General features: G+C 53.7%; 2 protein-coding genes across 3 annotated transcripts in view; one reads left to right on the plus strand and one right to left on the minus strand.

Moving 5' to 3' along the window:
• The window catches only part of SPG11 (SPG11 vesicle trafficking associated, spatacsin), a 28399-nt gene extending 19789 nt beyond the window's left edge, over positions 1-8610 (minus strand). Inside the window, exons 1-9 of one of the 2 annotated variants that reach the window (XM_053272132.1) lie at positions 8334-8610; positions 6990-7174; positions 6404-6634; positions 5493-5688; positions 4701-4838; positions 3215-3663; positions 2873-3018; positions 1794-1926; positions 1356-1511 (exon numbers count right to left, since the gene is read on the minus strand). In XM_053272132.1, the coding sequence (XP_053128107.1) occupies positions 1356-1511; positions 1794-1926; positions 2873-3018; positions 3215-3663; positions 4701-4838; positions 5493-5688; positions 6404-6634; positions 6990-7174; positions 8334-8539 (1840 nt within the window). In that variant the 5' untranslated portion in view covers positions 8540-8610. Of the gene's footprint in view, positions 1-1355; positions 1512-1793; positions 1927-2872; positions 3019-3214; positions 3664-4700; positions 4839-5492; positions 5689-6403; positions 6635-6989; positions 7175-8333 lie in introns of those variants that run through there. The other variant, XM_053272133.1, reaches the window with a different exon arrangement.
• A 378-nt stretch (positions 8611-8988) lies between these two features.
• Positions 8989-13218, plus strand: CIAO2A (cytosolic iron-sulfur assembly component 2A). The gene is made up of 5 exons (XM_053272134.1): positions 8989-9311; positions 10209-10373; positions 11341-11390; positions 11883-11928; positions 12764-13218. Exons 1-5 carry the CDS (start codon positions 9173-9175, stop codon positions 12859-12861), a joined length of 498 nt encoding a protein of 165 aa, XP_053128109.1. The 5' UTR covers positions 8989-9172; the 3' UTR covers positions 12862-13218.
• The last annotated feature ends 515 nt before the right edge of the window (positions 13219-13733 follow it).

A 13733-nucleotide genomic window follows, 5' to 3' on the forward strand; every position in this document is an offset into this window, starting at 1 on the left:
ATGGCAGTACCGAAAGCATCTTCCTTGTATTGGTCCAGACAGGGACAGAGGGGTGAGTGGGGCCACACAGGTCAGAGGGGAACCTAAGAGCCCTGTCCACACCAACAGAACCCGGAGGCTGGAGGGCCCTGGAAGGCCCTCTAGTTCCACCCCCTGCTCGATGCAGGGAATCCAGAGCTAGAGCATCCCCAGCCGATGGGTGCCCAGAGAGGGAGAGCCCATCGCCCCCTCTAAGGAACTGCTGAATTGCTCTGACTCTTAAGAAGTGTACCCTCATGTTCAACTGACAGTCCTGCCCTCTGGGGCAGCAGCGCAAACATCCTGGCCCTCTTCCACGCGACAGCCCTGCAGGGATCATTGGAAGGAGAGGGCGACCTTCTAGTGTGTGTGTGTCTGCAAGAGTCTCCTCTTCCGCAGGCTCCCTCCATCCTTCTCTCCCCGGGCTCCGAGGCCCCCGCTCTCATGGCGGCTCTCCGATGAGCCTCTTCCAACTGGCCGGCATCCTCCAGCAAGTGCCGCGCACAGAGCCCGGCCGAGCACTCAGGGGGCGCTCCCTGCTCCCCCGCCACTTGCAGAGATGCCCCCAGCGTGGGGTAGAGTGCTGGGCTCGGACTCAGGAGTCCAAACCCTGCTTGGCCGTGATGTGGGGCGAGTCGCTCTCTCCCGGCCCAGCCGACCTCACGAGCTGGTTGCGAGGGGAAAACCCAGAAACAAAAAGGGGGCTGCCCTGAGCCGCTTGGGAGAATCGAGACAGCCCGAAGAGGAGCGTTCACACACACCACCACCACACACCGAGAGGAGGGCAAAGGCCCACATGCCAAACAGCCCACAAGCCCCAGTACCAGCCACCTCCGGGACACCAAGGGGTTGTGTTGGCTCACATCCAGGAGCACCGGCTTCACGGCTCTTGCGATTCACCTCTTGGATGCCTTGAAGCGGGGCTTAGACAAATTCCCGGAGGGCAGGTCAATCAATGGCTCCTCGTCTTGAGGGCTATAGGATGCCTCCAGGCTCAGAGGCAGGATGTTGCTGAATCCCACTTGCAGGGGAGGGGGCCTGGGGCTTCCCACCTGTTGGGCCACTGTGGGGAACAGGAGGCTGGACCAGAGAGGCCTCCTTGGGCCTGATCTACCAAGGCACTTCTCATGTTCACCGTACAGACTGGTCCTATGTACATTTACTCAGAAGTAAGTCTCAGTGATGCCCGCAGGGCTTAGCATTTGGTACGAGATAAAAGCACCACACTCTTAGCTCCATGCAGGAACACCCAAACTGCAAATAAAAACACAGGGAGCAACGGGCACGGTTCACCACCAGCATCCGAGGAGCAGGCATCGGGTGTCACGCTAACCAACCTTCAATGTGGATGAAAATCTCACGGAGTTCTTTGTTGAGGAAAGACAAGGTGAGGCTCAGCAGCTGCTCGGAGAAGTGCTTGCTCTGCGCTTCCAAGTCATTCTCTCGGACTGCTGAGCAGAGCAAGTCCAAGGCTGGCCTCAGCTCTTCCACACCTGCAGGAGAACACACACAAAGATGGGAAGTCCAGTTCACATGGCAGAGATGTAGGAATACTCTCAGAGCAGAGACACAGGTGCTCTCCCTCTTTGCTATGGCACACAATTCACTCCACTCACTCCCACACCCAGAAAACACCGGGCACCGAGCACCCATGGGACAGGCACCGCACATTCTGAGCACATGGAGAGCACTGCTTCTTTCACAGCCACTCTGTTTTGCAAAACGGTGTGCCAGAGAAGAGAAGTTGCTGGGCAGTCGCCTGGCTTTGCACTTACTCTTCAAGTAAATATCTGACACCACACTTGCAGGCTGATCTTGTAAAGAGCAAGCAGAGGAGAAAACGAAAAGGTTCTCCTTGTTCTTCAAGAAGAAATCCACAGTGTCCAACTGACGGTTCTCTAAACCAGCCTAAATAAACACAAAACGACCATTAAAATGCACTTTCACCTAGAATTTTAAAAATAACCATTCTCCGCTCATTGTCCAGGCTACCTCTGAGGCACAGCATTCCACTTCTATTGTGGCTGAGACAGTGAGTGATGCCAAGCGGGGAAACCAGGCCCATGAAGAGAGAGAGCGCACAGAGAGTGAGGAGTCCCCTGCTCTGAGGGAAACTCCAGGTCCAGGGGCTTCTGCAGGAGATGTTCCTGGGGTCAACTCTGTGCAAGCAGTTCAAACTGCACAACGCACGCAACCAGGACCCTTTATCCTCATCCTACTCCACATACGCAGCTGAATATTTAGTACATATAATGTAAAACCTCTTGCTACAAGTCAGATATAAAGGGGGAGAGGTGGAGGAGGACCCACTCCTTGCCTCCCAGTAGCAGAAGACTTGAAGCTTGGCCTCCTGACCTGGGAAGCACAGGAGCCGACCCGTTTCTGGCTGACTCTCTCAATGGGTGAGTAGGGCTATCACCTAACTGAAGCCCAAAAGTGTGAGTGATCAAGCCTTCCACTGCAGGATGGATGGCCAGTTCCCCGAAGCTTAAATAAGCTCAAGGGGCAGCAGAGAAAGTTGCAAAAAGGGCCAGCCTGCCAGAACTATTGGTCAGTTTACTTTCGTTTTAGTCTCATTTTAGTCTCTCACATAGAACTTCTTCGTTGCCTGTTTTTCCTGCTTTTATCTCTCTACGTTTGACTTGGATTGGGATTTTATCTGCCACCTGTGTAAGATCTTTAAGCTTGCCAGTTTTCTCTTTTGCAGCGTTATAAGTGGATATATGTTCTTTCTCTCTCTTTTTCTTTTTCTTTTTGGACATCTCAAGGAGAAAGATAAGTAGACTGATGGGAGGAGTAACTGAGAATAATGACAGGTTAAAGCTTTACATGATCAAGGATCTCCTTGCTTTACCTCTAAGGCATGTATGGGAATAGAGCACCTTCCCCATCCATTGAGCTGGCAAAGCAAATCGACGGTACCAGCACTCCCGTGGATTATCATTCTGTTCAAGAATTCCTCTTGAGTCAATCCAAACAGAACCAAAGAGAGACCAGGCTCTAAAGTGGACAGTAAAAAGGAGAAGTCATTCATCTCTCTCATTTCTAGACAACATATGTGGCGCTTCATGAACCTGAATGCAACCTCCCTGAATGACTGTCAGTGGCGCAAGTACTTACGGCCTCAGCCTGCTGCTGGCCTGAAAGGTTTCCTGACAGCAGACTTCAGTCTTCAGCTGCAACCCAAGATGCTCACCTGAGAGGATGAGACACAACTGCTCTTCTCTGCTGCACTTCACAAAGCAGGTGGTTTTGCCCACACAACAGCGCGTCAGGTCTTGGGTCTCCAAATCCCACAGAGCAAGGATCAGCCCTTCACTCTCACTGGAGATGGTGAACAATGCACTAAAACCTGTCACCGACTGGCACTCAAGTTCCACACAGTCTTCTGGCTCTCCCACGTGTAAGCTCTTCCAGGGACTCTCTCCTCTGCTTGTGCTCTTGTGATCTTTCTCTTTCAAGCTTGAAATGACACGAGCGGCATCCTGAAGAAGGGAGCTCTCGGAAACTTCAGGGAGCTTACAGTCATGGTGCTCTACATGCCGAAGATACTGATACCAAGGTAAGTAACCATCAGCTCCCACATCTGGAGAATTAAGCCGTTCTGTTGTGTTGTACAGTGAAGACAAATGTGTTTTCCAGGACCTGGAAAAAGAAGAAGAGTCATGCCAACGTGATGCTATAAATGTCCATGAAATAAAAATGTTAAAAAGAGGTTTCTGACCAAGACATGCAGCTGCCTTCTGCTGAAGCAGACCATTGCTCCTTGCTGCCCAGGACTGTCTGTTCTGACTGGAAGCAGGTTCTCTTAAGGCCTACAGACTGAGGAGGTTCCCCCTGGCCTGCTGGCTCAAGATCACCGCCCCCCCCCCTTACCTGGAGATGCCAGGATTTGAGCGGGAACCTCCCTGCACAGAAAGCATGTGCTTTCCCACGAAGCTATAGTCTCTCTCCATTGACCCGAATATGTCAGAAAGAGACCCAGAAGGAATATCCACAGGCTCCAGACTAGCAGCTCAACTGTCACGGCCCAGCCAGCCACAACCCCCGCTCGCAACAGTGACGCTGTGTGAGTCAGATGCCCCAGTCCTGGATCAGGCCAACAGACTGGCACCTGGGGATGCTTTGGGGCTGAAACCCCCGCCCTGCAGGAGGCTCCCTGGTGCTGCATCCCCAGAACTGCAGAGCTGGCCTCTCCCTGCGATGGCTGCACCCCAGCACCGGCCACGGGCTGGGCAGGAGCAGCTAGAGCGGAGACGGGATGCCCCAGGGCTGCCCCTTCCAGGCTTCCCTTCTCCAGCCGGGGAGGTGGAGACCTGGAGGGGCGCTCTGGGCACAGGACGACTGACGGGCTCAGCCTGCCTCCGAGGAGCACTCAGCCCACTTGTTCTCCCAGACCTCTCCAAGGCCCTGCTTTGCCCTGGGCAGCCCGGATGAGACAAACCCAGCTGCAAGAGCTCCACTTCTGGGGCTCTCCTTGATGGAAGTGCCGGGGTCCTCATCACAGCTCTCGCCGTTGTATCCCACTCCACTATAGCCATTTTGCCTTCAAGCACGCAAGCCAGCCGCTGGAGTCAGGGCAGCTGGGGTGGAGCCCATCTGTGCAGAGAGGCCTCAACAAACAGACCCACCGGCTGCTACACTGGGATTTCTGAGGCACAGCAGCAGCTCCGTTCGCATACCTGTCTGTCCGGAATGCACGCTTCTGAAGTTTCATGCTGTAATCTGAACTCCGGAGGTCATCCTCGTCTATCCCCTCCAGTTGTTTTACAGCCTTACTGTCCATGGTGCGCTTGCAAAGTAAGTGGTCAGGGTATTCTCTGTGGACAAAGAGGCATATCCCCCTCCTCAGCAGGCTAGTTCCTCCGAACGCTGTATGCACCCTCAGCCCAGAGCAAAGCATGGAAGAGGAAGAGTGCTCTCTCTTACGCCAACAGCACCTCCGTGGCAGAGCTCCCGAGACAAATCCTGCATCCCGCGCGAGGAAGCCTCCTGGCATCTGCTCCTGGGCAGGACCCCCACCCCCCACCCCGAGGGGCACTCAGTGTCCTGCTTGCGACTGCTACTGGCCTTGCCTGCTGAATGTCTTCATTCTAAAGTGATTTGTTAATCAGCCACAGCCACGAGTTTGGAGCAGGATGCAAATATACTCAAGTTGTGAATACATAAGCGCTTCGCTGCTGCTGGACCAAATCTCAGGACAGGATGGCAAGAATTCTCAAGCTAGGTCAAACCAGACTGCCACGCTTAATCACAGTGCCTCCAGGCTCTCAGGCAACGTGCTGACTGAAGACGCTGGAACCCAGCTACCAAACGGCGGGGGTCAGGGAGCGGTCAGACGGCAGCCTCCCAGGTAAGTGAAACTCTCAGGGCCCAGCCTTGGTGCTGCTGAGCCATATGAGGGTTGTGTTTCGTGACAGGCACTGAAACTTGCCTGCCCCAGACCTTCATGTAAAACACTGCAACCAACCTACCTGAAGTATAAGTTGAGGTCAACAGCCATGGCACAGTTGGAGCAGTTGGTGATCACAGCAGTACTCAGATCATGCGATACAGTTAACCATCTAAGTGGAGAAAGCATGTCTGGGGTCCTCTCATCTTGCCCCTCTGCTTGATAGAGAGAGAGATCAACATAGGCCAGATATGCACCATCTGTGGCATCAAAGAGATCTTGACAGCCCTGTCAAAGAAAACCAAGCCACACAAGATGCACAAACAAAGGAAAATATGCCATCCTGAGCTATTTACTTGGCGTTAAGCCAAACGTTCCAGCTGTCAAGAAGACAAACTCAGAGACTCAGGCTCACAGCATTCAAGCAAAACTCCTTACAGCATTCCACATTCTACTCGTCTTTCCATGCTCTGAAAAGACAATAAAAAATAAAAAAATAAAAAATGCTGTGGCACTTAAAAAGAGACTGTTTTCTTGGAGCATAAATGGGTACTGGATTCTGATCGGGGAAAGGCACTTCATTATCATAGCATGTTCTTATAAACACTTGCATGCAGGGCTTATACTTATGGAGTCAGAGACTTCAGCAGGGCCATGGATGTGCCGCCCAAAGGACTGTTTTGTGCTTCTTATAGCCCAGTCCCAAACATATTTACTTGGAAGTGAGTCCCAGAGTAAAATGGAACTTACTCCCCAGAAAGCGTGCTTAGGACCAAGTCCTGATGACTGAAGTTGCTTAGAGAGATGTGCATTTAACCTCAAATCTGAGGTATGCATGCATGTAAATGTTGCTGGCTTTTGTTTTATTTTTCTGGTTGCAAAGCTGCCCCTTGCAACATTCAAGATTTCCCCCCTATTCATAGGAGTCTCCTCTTAAATAAAACCTCCCAGAGATTAACGTTTGGGGCGGTGTATACATTTGATAAAGGATACACATCCATCCAGACTCAGCGAGCAAGAAGAGAATGCCTCTGCAAAAGGCAGTGTCTACTATCCTTTCCAAAGTTTGTGGGGACAGATCAAGACGAAAGCAGTCTTCCAGCTCCTCTGCCTCCAGTCCTCCTCCAGGAAAAGCAAGGCATGCAACGAGGACGTTGTTGAGCAGGAGCAAGGCTCTGCCATTTAGAAAGGACAGCACCCTCAAGGAGGAAACGGATGAAAAGCCTGCAGTCAGACAAAAGGGATCTTTTCATTTCCTCCGGCACGACAGCAATGTGTGCAGAGAAATAACAGCAGCAAGGCACAGCGCTCGGGAAAACAAACAGATCACTCTGCACGGGGCATAAGTAGAACTGTTGGGAATATCTGCCTCTGTGCGGCCTGGCAGATTAGGCATGTCTGAAACAGTCCCACCCACTTCCACAACCACTGCCTGACTTCTTTCCCACGGGCCAGAATAGCCGTTAACACAAAGGTTGCTGCGTACAACCAGAACTTTTCCAAGTTCTTCTCCGCAAAAGGACACCCCCAAATTAAGACCCTATGCTTTGGATGAATGTGACAAGTGTGTTATACTCACTAATATTCAGGGGTTCCATCAGCTTCCTTAGTCTGTCTTCACTCAAGCTTCGCAAGAGGGTTGCCTCACACTTTCCAGCCTCTAGAGTAACTTCATACAAGAAAAGCTCATGGGTCTTACTGAGAGCCAGTAGCCTGAGGCAACCTGCTTCAGGATCATTATCTTCCACACTCTCCCATGTGAAACTGGGGAAACAATAATATATTTATGACCCTTCGCTTTAGCTGTTGCCTCTGTATTTCTGAAGATGATCATATATTATACAATGGCCATAGATACAGAATTACAAGTGGATGCAGCCTGTCTAAGGAGTGGTATATATTTGGGGAAACAATTTTTTTAATTCCAAACTGGCGGCATATTTAGATAATATTCTTATCCCTAAATTTAGGCGCCCATTTACTCTTGCCCACCTAAACGCCCTTCCGACGGCTGTCAGGGATGGTAGATATAAAGGGATTCCATTTAACTTAAGGTTTTGCCCCTGTGGAATAGGTGCCGTAGAAACCACCCCTCATGTTATTATACACTGTAAATTTTATAGTGATGCTTATTCAAAACTAATTTCCCCTTGGGGCCGGGGAGACCCGAGTTCGAATCCCCATTCAGCCATGAGACTTGCTGGGTGACTCTGGGCCAGTCACTTCTCTCTCAGCCTAGCCTACTTCACAGGGTTGTTGTGAGGAGAAACTCAAGTATGTAGTACACGGCTCTGGGCTCCTTGGAGGAAGAGCAGGATATAATACGTAATAATAATAATGAAGCCTGTCTGAATACTAGCAAGGAGTCAACAAGCTTTTGAGATGTACGGAGCTCTCTTAAGCTCATTTTGAAATGTTTGTAAGCTGCTTTGTATTGTATATTTTATTCCCCCCCCCGCCCTTTTGTCTGTTTTGATTTAATGGGTCATGTGTTTTTATTGTATGTTTTGATCCTCTGTCTTGAGCTGCCTAAAGAGCAATTTGTTATGGAGTGGCTAACAAAGGAAGTTGCTTATTTATCATCATCATCATCATCATCTCCTCTTGTAAGAGAGACTCCTGCCTGCGACCTTGGAGAAGCCGCTGCCAGTCTGTGAAGGATACTGAGCGAGGCGGACCGGGGGTCTGGCTCCGTACAGGGCAGCCAAACCGGGGGAAGAAGATACCCCGGCACGGTGGGCACAGAGGGGGCTTCTCCGTCGTCACGCGCGCCTCACTTGGCCGATCTCCGCCCGCGCCCCCTCCTGTGCTTTTCCCGGACACCCCGCCTGCCCGCCTGCCGAAGAGTCCTGTGATGCTCGGAGGCGGCCTGGAGTGGCAGTTCCGAAATCGACGCCCGCCCGCCCGCCCGCCCGCCACTTACGCTTCCCAGGCGCCGGGCAGGGAGACGGCGGGGGGGCTCCCGGGGCCCCTCCAGGAGGCCAGCCCCGTCAGGCGCAGCTCCCCCTCGGCGCCCACGGCCCCCAGGGCTTCGCGGCCCCCACTGAGCCTGGCCTGCGCGCCGGGGGGGCCCCCCTGCGGGGCCTGGAGGAGGGGGGGCGCCAGCAGCACGCGCAGGGCCGCCGCCATCGCCGCCCGCTCGCTGCCGCCGCTGCTGCTCCAGTCCCGGGCCGCGACCCGCCGCCGGACTACCACTCCCAGAATGCCTTTCCCGAAGGTCGCCGGCTCCGCCGCCGCGCGTGCGCGCGCAGCTGAGCGCCCGCGAAGGGGATGGCGGGAGTAGTAGTCTCCTGAGGAGGGGGACGGGGTGGTGGGATGATGATGATGATGATGCTAATGATACTAATAATAATAATAATAATAATAATAATAATAATAATAATAATAATAATAATAATGATGATGATGATGACGACGACGACCAGCTTCTTTTCAAGTTCCCCTTCCCGCCGCCTTCACTTGATGAGAGTTCGTTTCCAGGGAGGGAGGGAGGGAGGCCCGCCACCATCCGCTCTCGGGGGTGGGGGGGGGCAGGGCAGGGGCCCGCGCAGACCCTGCCTCAGGTCGGGGCTGGGGCGGGCGGCGAGGGCCAGGAGCCCACCCGCCGCCTCCGCCTCCGCCTCCCTCCCCGCCCCGCTGGAGCTCGGCCCGCCCCGCGGCCTCCCGGAAGCCGGCGGCGGCGCGGGGCCTGCAGTGGCGGAGGAGGCGGAGGCGGAGGCGGAGGGCGGCCGATGGAGGAGGCCTCGTCCGGGCGGGGGCGCGATGCTGTCGCTGGGGCTGCCCTGGCGGGCCTGGAGCTGGAGCTGGCGGCGGCAGCAGCAGCAGCAGCATGAGCAGAGGAGCCGCAGCAGCAGCCCCGCCGCCGAGGCCATGGAGGCGGAGCGGGCGCTCGAGGTCTACGGTCAGTGGCCCGGGGCGGGGGTCCGAGGATGGCGGCAGCGGGGGCAGCCCTCGCCCCGCCGGCCACACGCCCCTGCCAGGCTGGCGGCGGCGGCGGCTGCTGCTGCTGCGAGGGTTGGGCAGGGCCGGCCAGGCCTGTGCTGAGCCCCCTCCCTGGTGCGAGGCCTGGCTGCCCTTGCATGGGCGGGGCGGGGGGGCTCTGGATGCCCCCGGGGGGGCGCCACCCGGCGGCTTCCCCGGCACCCCCCCCCCACCGCCTTGCGGGGTTCGTGAACTCAGCGGTGCCGCCGCCGCTCGGGGATGGGGGAGCCTGACCTGGAGGGCCGGGGAGGGCGCCCCCCCCGCCCCCCCCACGGAGCCCGGGGAGTGTCTGTGACGGGGGGCGGGGGGGGGCCTTGAGGGCCCTGAACTCCGAAGGGTGCCGCAGCAGCAGCAGCAGCTCAGGCAGGCCCATTGCTGCCCCGAGGCAGGAGCAGGACCAGCCCCCCCCCCAGGGGATCCTCTGCCCTCCCGACCCAGGCTTCCCCCCTTCGGCTCCTATTCCCGCTGGCACTGGCACCCTCCTTGCCACCCAGGACAGGCTCAAGAAGCGGGGGGGGGGGCATGGCCTGGGGAGGCCCCGGACTTCAGCCCCAGAAGTGAGGGCGCCTCTGGGTCTGGGCTCCTGCCCGGTGGGCAAGGGAGACTGAGCCCCCTTCCCCTCCTGCTGCTGCTGCTGCTGCCGCCGGAGTCCCTGTCCGGAGCACATCCCGGGCAGAGTGGCAGGCACTGGCGGCAGCAGCAGCAGCAGCTGGGCTTGCCTTCCCCTCTCCTCTGCCTGTGGGGGGCTTCCCAGAGGCCTCTGTGGGGAGCCCTTTGCTCCTGTTGCTAGAGACGTGTTGTGTTTGCTTTCCCTTAGATATTATCCGAACTATACGGGACCCAGAGAAGCCCAACACTTTAGAAGAACTGGATGTGGTAACAGAAAGTTGTGTCGAGGTGCATGAAACCGACGAAGATGAATTTCTGGTTACAATCAGGTTTACACCAACGGTACCTCATTGCTCTTTGGCTACTCTCATTGGTAAGATCTGGGTTCCCCCCTAGAATCGCTGACAAATGTGCCAGTTTTGTGACCTCTATAATAAACGGGGCAATTGGGAATCTGAGTAACAAGACACCGAGGGTTAAGGTGTGGGGAACTTTACAGAAGCACCTTTACTGTGCAATGCATATTACCGTACCTTTTACTCTGGGAGACAGAGCGGGGGACTGCCATTCCCATCTTCAGTTCTTGGACTGACTCATTAGGCTAAGTCTCCGACCTGCCCTTCCCCTCTTCACATACGAGTCCCTGGGGAGTTACATAGGAAGCTGCCATATACTGGGTCAGACCATCGGTCCATCTAGCTCAGTATTGTCTTCACAGGCTGGCAGCGGCTTCTCCCAGGTTGCAGGCAGGTGCCTCTCTCAGCCCAATCTGGAGATGGTGCCAGGGAGGGCACTGGGAGCCTCCATCCCCTGAGGGGAATCTCTTACACACATCAAGTCTCCCATCCATACGCAACCAGGGCAGACCCTGCTTAGCTAAGGGACCAAGTCATGCTTGCTCTCACCAGACCAGCTCTCCTCTATGAGAGGAGTTCTAAAAGGGGTGCTTTGCATTTGATCAGCGCGGAGCAGCCTGCAGGCATGGCTAGCCTCTTGGCTTCCAAGCCAGCTAAGAAATTCAGCCTTGTGGGATATATCTCGAGTTGCCCCAGTTGTGGGCAATATCCAGGTGGCTTTGCTGAATGTTCTGCTTCTGCCACCTGAGGCTTCTGAAGGGCCAGAGTGCCTAGAGGGGAGAGGATTATTAACTCAAGTTGTGTAATCAGCAGCTTAGTCCATATCCCCTCCGTGCTCAAAAGCAGAGTGTGAAAATGTTTTTTGAAAATGTCTGCTGCTGACTTCATTCCGAACTTTGTCACCGTTTGGGAGAGAGGGAGAGAGAGCGGTTTGTGATGGTTGTGTGTGGAAAGAAAAGTAACATATTTTCCTTTAAAACGTAGGGCTGTGTTTGAGGATCAAACTTCAGAGATGTTTGCCTTTTAAGCACAAGGTATGTCGCTTGTACATTGCAATGTTTATGTCCAAGAACATACAGTCTGTCGGCCTCTGAAAGCGTGCCCTTAGGCTGCTCTCACAAGGGTGCATTTTTCTGCCCACCCACCGTGGCTTTTATCAAGCTGGAGAATGTTGTTGTGGAACAATTGCACCGGAAATGCCCACTTGAGGTTTACAGATAGTCCCTCCCTGCCTTCTGTTGTTCATGCAAAATGTGATCTTGAAAGATACCCAAGGAGGTGTAGAGTCAAAAGGGAAGCTCCTGGGAGATGGTGTGTGTGTGAGAGTGACTGAGAGAGAGAGAATTAGAATTGCAAGAGGCAATTCACTCCCTTGGAATATTTGGCCTTTAAAAATAAAACAAATGACCTAGACTTCTATTTGAGACTTTACCCCTTCTTGCTACTTAATGGCACGTATCCTGTACATATTGGTTTCTGTGCTGTAGGTATGAAACATTTAAGCAAACTGTCTCTCTCTCATCTAGCTGGAGATCTACATATCGGAGGGAGCACATTCGACTGAGGAGGACAGTAAGTGTGCCTTTGTCTTTGTTTATAAAGTGCCTAGGACAGACTCAAAAATAAACGGAGAGGGGCAGTGTCATGTCCCAGGTGGCGTCCTGTGGTTTGCCTCCGCTGTTTTATGGCCTCAAGAGTCTCTGGTCAGGATTGCTGGCGCTTGTCCCCCTTAGGAGTCATTGGCTCCTTCCTCAGGCAGCCCTCCTCCTCAACTGGCCCCCCATCACAGGCAGGCTGGTCTTATATAGCTCCTGTCATGTGGGGCAGCTCAAACTCTCGCGAGATCTGGTCCTCCTCCCGTGAGACTACGCCGTCTCCTGACGGCGAAGTCTCGCCACACCTGAGCGGCCCAGACGCCGGGTCCAGGAGAGGCAGCGCTGTCCCTCCAAGTAGGGCGAGCCCATCACCAGCCTCGTGCTCTCCTGGGTTGGGGGTGGGGGAACCCTGACAGGCAGAAACTGGGAAACCAGCCCATGCCAGCTCCACCTTCCCCAGAAAGCAACTTGACTCTTGTTTGAGGCAGGAGCCAGACTGCAGTTGTTTCCAAATGGACAGATGTTGTGGGATCCACACACACTCTGTTGTTGTTGTTGTTGTTTCTAGTTGAGCAGCATCCAGACTAAGTTAGTCCTGACTAAAGTGTGGTTGCGCCACTGGGATTGAAGCTAGTGGTGACGAAGTTGTCTCACTGATTTCAGTGGTGCTTAGTCATGACTGACTAGGCTGGATGCTGCCCAATCGGTACTGAGCATACTCTCCTCTATCAGAGAGAGGAAGAAAGGAAATCTGGTTGCTCTTGAAGCCATTAGTAACAGACTGCTTGTGTTTTTGTTTTGCGTGTATACAGTCAACAAGCAAATCAACGACAAGGAGAGAGTCGCAGCAGCCATGGAGAACCCAAACTTGCGGGAGATTGTGGAGCAGTGTGTCCTGGAGCCTGACTAGCCACTGATCTCCTTGGCACCTTTTGTATTCCTATGGAGGCCTTGAACTGAATGTGGGAGAGTTCTTTGTACCTCCTGCATATCCTTGAAAGAATAACTTTATACCGATCCATTTTCATTCGCAAGAGGGTCGCGTTTAGATCAAGCTTACGTGGATCGTAAAGGGATGTGGAGGACTTATAATCTTGGTTGAGAAGATACTTTGTAGGAAAACTGTGAACCAGTTCTGTTGCCACCTCGCGCATATGCATTGTAATTTTAAACACAGATCTGATTTTGAAGGTTTGATTTTTGCACTTTGCTGTGGTGGAGTGTCTTTGAATAACTGCATTGTGAAAGATTAATTTTTTTAAAGTGCTCTAACTTGTGGAGTTGTCTCTGATATCAAAAGCGCCTGTGTAAGTTGAAAGAGACCAATTCCAAAGCCGGTCCCAGGGATGTTTCCCTGCAGCCATAGTTCAGTGGTACAGCAGCTGCTGGGCATGGAAGGCTTTGGGTCCAGTGCCGAGCCCCTCCAGTTAAATGGACACCTGCTAGGAAAAGCCCCTGCCTGACTTCTGAGGAGCTGCTGCCATTCAGAGGAGACAATACTGGGCTGGAAAGGCAAATGTGGAGACTTGGTCTGTGTCAAACATACAAACAAACAAACACCAAGCCTTTGTCTCCTGTTCTGCTTGCTTAGAGCAAATCTAACACTTCGTACATGTCTTTAAATGTGAGTGACAAGCTCAGGCTATAATTAACGTTTCTTGTAAGGATCCATGGCTTGTACTGGCCTCCTAGCAGCACACCTTGTAAAGTTGGGCCTTCTTCCTGACTCTGCTGTTCCTTGCTATGCCAGCAGAGGGCACCCTTGCACTAATTGACACTTCC

This window comes from Hemicordylus capensis, chromosome 10, assembly GCF_027244095.1.
Source record: "Hemicordylus capensis ecotype Gifberg chromosome 10, rHemCap1.1.pri, whole genome shotgun sequence".
NCBI classification, from domain to species: Eukaryota; Metazoa; Chordata; class Lepidosauria; order Squamata; family Cordylidae; genus Hemicordylus; species Hemicordylus capensis.